The sequence below is a fragment of the Oncorhynchus nerka genome, linkage group LG24, assembly GCF_034236695.1.
Source record: "Oncorhynchus nerka isolate Pitt River linkage group LG24, Oner_Uvic_2.0, whole genome shotgun sequence".
Lineage (NCBI taxonomy): Eukaryota > Metazoa > Chordata > Actinopteri > Salmoniformes > Salmonidae > Oncorhynchus > Oncorhynchus nerka.
In genome coordinates, this window is record NC_088419.1 from 30,391,014 (window position 1) to 30,398,280 (window position 7,267).

Below are 7,267 nucleotides of genomic sequence, written 5' to 3' on the forward strand. Positions count from 1 at the left end.
AGGTCATCTGATGCCGCACTCATCACTCTCCTGTCATCAAGGCAAAGGGTGGCTACTTTGAAGACTATCAAATGTTAACACTTTTTTGGTTACATGATTCCATATGTGTTATTTCATAGTTTTAATGTCTTTGTTTTTATTGTACAATGTATAAAGAAAAACCCTTGAATGAGTAGGTGTATCCATTCTTTTGACTGGTACTATTTATCATTTCATGGTATGGAAAGTCAACAGGATTTTTACATTGGGCCGATTTGATTATGCTGATCCGTGCGGCACCGGGCATAGACCCGTTAAGTAATTGGGCAAAAGCAGGGAGGGAGGCACGCCTTTCTCAAATCAAACCGTAGTCTGCGCTGCTCAGTCATTTTGTCAACAAGGTAGGATAGTGCATCATCTAGAAACATGCATATCCTTTCCATAAAATAAATATTAGAATGTTCTAACTAGTTTTCATTGGGAAGGCAGATATAGCATTTTTATCAAAAGCAATCTCTTTTGCATGAGAAAACAGAATCTTAGTAATTACTACACATTGCTTTATTACCTCACTTGTTTTTGAGCCGATTTTGGTGTGGGCTTTGAAAGGGGCACGTCTCGAATGCAATCAACTTTCAGCCAATAGAAAACACGCCTACACTGGCGTGCCTGGGTGGGATTAATCAAACCCCCTCAGTGAAATTACTGGTATGCTTATGGCTGCATCTCAATAGTCTACAGTGGCCTCATCTCATTGTCTCCTCTGATTTGTAATGTGTCGTAATATTGTTAAAAATAAATCTGTCCTATTCCCCTCCTCTCTTCCTAAATTTCCCTCACAGTGCCGTTAGTATGGCTGTTTAGCCTACCTTAGTTATCTTAGTTTTAAGGGATCCTGAGTGGCGCAGCGGTCTACGGCACTGCATCGCAGTGGTAGAGGCGTCACTACAGACCTGGGTTCGATCCCCGGATGTATCACAACTGGCCATGAACAGGAGTCCCATAGGGCGGTGTACAATTGGCTCAGCGTCGTCTGGGTTAGTGGAGGGTTCAGCTGGGGTAGGCCGTCATTGTAAATAAGAATTTGTTCTTAACTGACTTCCCCAGTTAAATAAAGGTTAAGTTATTTTTAAAAATCCATAGCTGCCATTCCCAACCAATCAGAGTGCTTGAAAAGGCACATCTGGACACTGCACCCACACGTCAGAGTGTTATTGTTGTCCAAAAAAAGACACATTTCTGAGGACTGTTGTGGACAGTAACAAGAATACATGAATTGGGTGTGTGCATCGTAATGTAAGTTGGAGGGGGGTTTATTGGATTTCTTTTTTACATGTGTAATAATGGGTAATTACTAAATGACTTAGTAACTTTGATCAGTTTGCAACCATATGTTCTATTGTACCGTTGTTACTATTATTTCATGTTGGAGTTGCCAATACTGCTTGGCATATTGTTCATAGAATGTAGCCTTGTGCCCATTGCCATGCGTGTCATTGTTTTATTGGTAAACATAGTTTTCATATGTGCATTATATGTGTGCGAGTGCTTACCATAATAGCCTTAGTTAATTAAAGCGGTTGTTGCGCTTCTCCCAGACGGGTCTTGGAGGTCGCACATGCGCAGAGTAATTTGCGACCCTGTGGCTCTAGGGCAGATCAGATAAGACCTCAGCACAGCAGGCTCTCGCACCAGGCCGGAGAGAGAAGGTGCCATAAGTCTTTATTTTGTCAGTCTCAGTAATAGGTTTCTCTTTCTCTGACAAGAGGTTCATCTTTAGGTTAATGTTTATGCTACTAAGATTATAGCCCTGTTTATAGTTGTTATAATAGCGTAATATTATGGTTATTAATTCATGTGCATATATCCTGTCTATATAGCATAATTATCATAATTATCACGCTTTACTGATACTGTTATGTATCAGTAATTGTAATTGTCAAACCACAATTCATTCGGATTAACACAAATCCTATTCCACCAAGATTCACTCCCAGTCAAGATTCATGTGAACTGACCAAAAGTGTGTGTGTGCTAAGAGGAAAAGGAAAACAACCCTTAAAAGAGATGCATCAGCATTGTTCTTACCGCACATCCTGTGGAGGGTCAGAACCCAAATCACAGTCAACATAATTGCACAAGCCAGTGAGGGCATTCACAGCCGACTGCTCAGATGGGTGACGGCACACCAGCCAAACGTTTTTAGAAATAGCAAAAGCATTGGTTATATAGTGCTTACTGACCACTACATTTAGCTTGCTTCCATATATTGATTTTTCAGATGCAGATCAAGGGAATGAAATGGGAGTGAGGAAGTACATGTTTTTCATTGGGATGCAACCCAACACTGTCCAATCCCAGCACTCGAGGGAGGGTTAGCGTAATTACGTAGCCTGATAAACAAGTACGTTGACTAGCGAGCGGGAGATTTTAGTTCAAGCAATAAAAACTAGAGGTAAGTGGATGCTGTTATCATACGTTTGGATAAATCCTATCCCATAACTTGAAGTTAACATGAGCTAGCTACTATTTTGAGTTAAACATTTGGATGTAAGCCAAGTCACTCACAGACATGCCAGATCATGTAATTCAGTAGCTCAGCTGAACGAATTAGCCTAATAATGCTAGGTAACGCTAACTTTCATGAATATCAGTCACATTCAAAGACTGTACAAGTCTCTAAACAAGAAATACAACACTTACTAGTAGGTGAACTAGCTAGCTAAATCTTATTTCACTTAGTAAGTCAATAATGCTTTGATTACTAGATGCATGAACAGGCTGGAAAGGTCAACATCAACAACTTGACCAGCTAACGTTACTGTACAGTAGTTGGTTACAATTTCCGGTTGTGTAACTTCTGTTGATAGTTAGAATAATTTCTTATTCCCGATCGGGGGGGAAATCCTGTCGTGATCAAGTGTGTTTCAGTAACTAACACAATGGAAAGTAATATTTGCCTCGCAGTTGTTTTCTCCTCAGTGAAACATACTTGTTTACTAGCTATAGAGTTATAACTCTTGCACCGTCCAAACGTTCTCCCCTTTGAAAGACATACCTCACCTGTCCATAAATCAAGATGGCTGTGAGAAGCGAGGCCAGAGTGGAGGCAGAGGTAGAGGAGGAGGAGAGCTTTGGACCACAGCTACTGAGCAGACTTGAGGTAGGTGTTGGTGCATTTTTTTTTTTTTTTTTTTACCTTTATTTAACTAAGCAAGTCAGTTAAGAACAAATTCTTATTTACAATGACGGCCTACATTTGCAATGTTTCCTACACAGCAATGTGGCATCAGTGCCAGTGACATAAAGAAGCTGGAGGATGCAGGCTTCCACACCATTGAGGCAGTGGCCTATGCCCCCAAGAAGGAGCTGCTTAACATCAAGGGGATCAGTGAGGCCAAAGCAGACAAAGTTCTGGTTAGGTCACCTTCAATTTTCATTTTCCATTTTCGAGTTTTTATTTTCTGCTCATTTTGGGTTGCCCACAGTTCACATTAGGTCTGATATTATGACTGTGGCTGATCTTCCTCTATGGTATTTTCTCCAGGCTGAAGCTGCCAAACTAGTGCCCATGGGCTTCACCACAGCAACAGAGTTCCACCAACGCCGAGCTGAAATCATCCAGATCTCCACTGGGTCCAAAGAGCTGGACAAGCTGCTACAGGGTGAGGCTGGGATCTATGCCAGTTACCTAGATTTTTATAACTGTTCTCATGACTCGGGACATGATTTTTGAGTTGCCCAGATGTATTTTTTGTCATCGTGTGCATGAAAAAGTCTTTCTCTCTCAGGTGGGATAGAGACAGGCTCCATCACAGAAATGTTTGGAGAGTTCCGGACAGGAAAAACACAGCTGTGCCACACCCTTGCAGTCACCTGCCAGGTACTTGTCATGATGCCATTTTTTCCCCCCATACTAATAAAGACAGACTTGGCTGTATACTCCTATCTCATACCAATCACATCTGCTCACAGAATATGACGATAGCACTCAGGACATTCAGTTTTTGATCTATTGTGCTTTCCCCCAACTCAGTTGCCCATTGACCAGGGTGGTGGAGAGGGAAAAGCCATGTACATTGATACAGAGGGGACCTTCAGACCAGAGAGGTTACTGGCTGTAGCAGAGCGGTGAGTTCTCTAATGGACCAACACAATAACAATGGAGTAACTACTGGGTTAAATGACACTGACAGAGATTGAAATTTGGAGCCACGCTATTCCTCTACAGGAATAACGGGCATCAATTTCTGTCTGTTCAGAGAGTTACCATTGCAAATGCAGTACTTCCTTCAAAAAGCTGTATCACACCAGAAGGTACTGTTGTCTTTTATTAGGTATGGACTTGTTGGGAGTGACGTTCTGGACAATGTAGCCTACGCTAGGGCCTTTAACACAGACCACCAGACCCAGCTGCTTTACCAAGCCTCAGCCATGATGGCAGAGTCCAGGTCAGGCCCATCTCCCTCCCTCTTCCTGAGGTTTCCAACCATTCAGATGTTTTTCCATTTCTCACATTACTTGCTTTCCTTCCATATAAATACTGTTGTTTATGACATAAATTAGTGATCTGGAATAAGGGCAGAAATCCTAGTAAAGTACCCCTACCTCTAGTCTGCAGTGCTATAGGTCTCTAACCATACGGCCCCTTCTCAGGTATGCCCTGCTGATAGTGGACAGTGCCACAGCCCTCTACAGAACCGACTACTCCGGGAGGGGAGAGCTCGCTGCACGGCAAGGCCACCTGGGACGCTTCCTGAGAATGCTGCTAAGGCTAGCAGACGAGGTAAGTCCAGGGCTAGAATTACAGGGGTTTTGTCTGTTCGCTGAACTCCTTACCTATTGTGTTGGTCTAATACAATATGTTTATATCAGCCACGTTCTGAACCCTTCTCTGTACATCCATTTCATGTTTTTAGCGTTCATGGTATGGTCATTTTTTGACTCTCGCCTTGTCACAGTTTGGCGTTGCTGTGGTGATAACCAATCAGGTGGTGGCCCAGGTAGACGGTGCCGCCATGTTCTCAGCAGACCCTAAAAAACCTATCGGGGGCAACATCATGGCACATGCCTCCACTACGCGGTGGGTGGCTCCATTGACTCTCTTGTACTCCCTCTTGTTCACATTCTATTGGTTTCAAACATAGCATGCCAGTCGTTAAGCCACTGGGTTCTAAAAGAATACAGCTAGCTATCAAGCTTAAACCGCTCCTTGTTTTCAGACTGTACTTGAGGAAAGGCCGCGGCGAAACGAGGATCTGCAAAATCTACGACTCGCCCTGCCTCCCTGAGTCTGAAGCCATGTTTGCCATCAACGCAGATGGGGTGGGTGACGCCAAGGACTGAGCTCAGATGGCACCATACCAGGGAGTGAGAGCATGGCTGTATGTCATGTGGCTATGCCCCTCACCCGCTACCATAGACTTGCACAATGGCAGCTCTTGTGTGTTTGTGTGTACACACTTCCCTGAGGTAAGAGCTAAGAAAATGACTAATAGGGAGATGCTGGCCATAACTGTTGTGTTGATATGATTTTGGACCGTCCCATTACTGAGGGAAGAATGCATTCCTACAGTACAAGAGGGTACTGTGCATAGAGAATGTTGCCTATTGCCCTAAGGAGCACAGTGATTTGCCCATGCTTAGGCTTACGCTGAATACTCAGTTTGTATTATACAGTATATGGGCCTATAGCGGCTTTGAGAATCAGAGGGAGCTCAACTTCACAGAAGTCACATTTTTCACCGACCCAATGGACTTGTAAAATAATATTTCTATCGAACTCCACTGGTAGACGTGGACATATTTAGATGTATGTTTGTGGTATTGTTTGATTTTGTTTTTCGGGGGTGTCTGATTTTCTACCAGTGTTTTTCATTTAAACCATCTTTGGATTTGACATTCAACTACATCAATAGATCAATTCTCTTTATTTGTTCAACATCTGCTCTTAATAGAATAAACATCAGTACATGCCCCCTTACTAACAAGGTTTGACACCCCTAACGACTACATTTTCTCTTTGTTTGTACGTTCAAGAACCATAGTTTCTGTATGAGACACATTGTATTAAAATAGTTTTATCATGACATCTCCTGACTACATACAAGTTATTTTAACTCTGGTTACATGATTCCACAAATTGACATGACATCAATTTGAAAGGACTGTGTATTAGAATGTTAAAGTAATGTTTCTGTATCACAAAAATACATCTGTGGTATTGACACCAATTGAGCTGTCATGGGACTGCAATATAATAGCTTGAACCATATTGAACCATGTCACAGTGACGTGATATGAAGTGGCTTCTGAAATTGACACCTGTAATAAAGAGGAGCAAAAATAAGTCATTCAAATACTGAGCTATATTGTAAACTAAGAAATTGGGGAAATTATATTTTGTACTAATACAATTGCTCAGAGAAATTTCGGGGTCAAATTTAATACCTCACTTTGCGACGATTAAAAAAAATTATATTCTGCTTCTGCATCCTTATTTTGATGCAAAACCCACCATTGGTGTGCATGGCCAAAGAGATCTATTTTCATGTCATCTGACCAAAGCACCCATTCCAATGTAAGGGCCAATTCCATTTAGCAGACTCCAGGCGTTTACATTTATTGGATGACACAAATATATCTCTTAGGCCACATACACCAGTGGAGGGTTTTTCATCAAAATAAGGGTGCATAAACAGAAAAGAAACGCATACCTACTGTAAAATATAGTGGTGGATCTTTGTTATGGGGCTATTTGGCTTCCACTGGTCCTGGGACCCTTGTTAAGGTCAATGATGTCATGAACTTTACCCAGTACCAGGACATTTTAGCCAAACACCTGGTTGCCTCTGCCAGGAGGCTGAAAGTTGGCCGCAAGTGGATCCTCCAGCAAGACAATGACCCTAAGCACACTTCAAAATCCACAAAGAAATGGTTAGTTTACCACCAAATCAACATTTTGCAATGGCCATCTGTCTTTAGACTTGAATCCCATTGAAAACCTGTGGTTTGAATTGAGAGGGCAGTCCATAAGTGCAGACAAAGGATATCAAGGATCTGGAAAGATTCTGCATGGAGGAATGGTCTAAGACCCGAGGGTACCCGAGTGGTGCAGTGGCACTGCATCTCAGTGCTAGAGGCGTCACTACAGACACCCTGGTTCGATTCCAGGCTGTATCACAACCGGCCGGTTTCCTCTCCAGACAGCCAAAGCAGTCTTCCTCTCCAGACAGCCAATAGTGGAAACCGAGACACGTTTTAGTTAGCATAGGATTGGGCGCACACT

At 42.6% G+C, this 7,267-nt stretch overlaps 1 protein-coding gene across 1 annotated transcript; it reads left to right on the forward strand.

Annotated features, from left to right (window-relative positions):
* Positions 1-2,233: 2,233 nt before the first annotated feature.
* Positions 2,234-6,070, forward strand: LOC115107832 (DNA repair protein RAD51 homolog A). The gene is made up of 10 exons (XM_029631493.2): positions 2,234-2,434; positions 3,032-3,142; positions 3,259-3,396; positions 3,527-3,644; positions 3,771-3,862; positions 4,016-4,110; positions 4,317-4,430; positions 4,636-4,765; positions 4,941-5,062; positions 5,202-6,070. The coding sequence occupies exons 2-10, from the start codon at positions 3,059-3,061 to the stop codon at positions 5,323-5,325; spliced, it is 1,017 nt and encodes a 338-aa protein (XP_029487353.1). The 5' UTR covers positions 2,234-2,434; positions 3,032-3,058; the 3' UTR covers positions 5,326-6,070.
* The last annotated feature ends 1,197 nt before the right edge of the window (positions 6,071-7,267 follow it).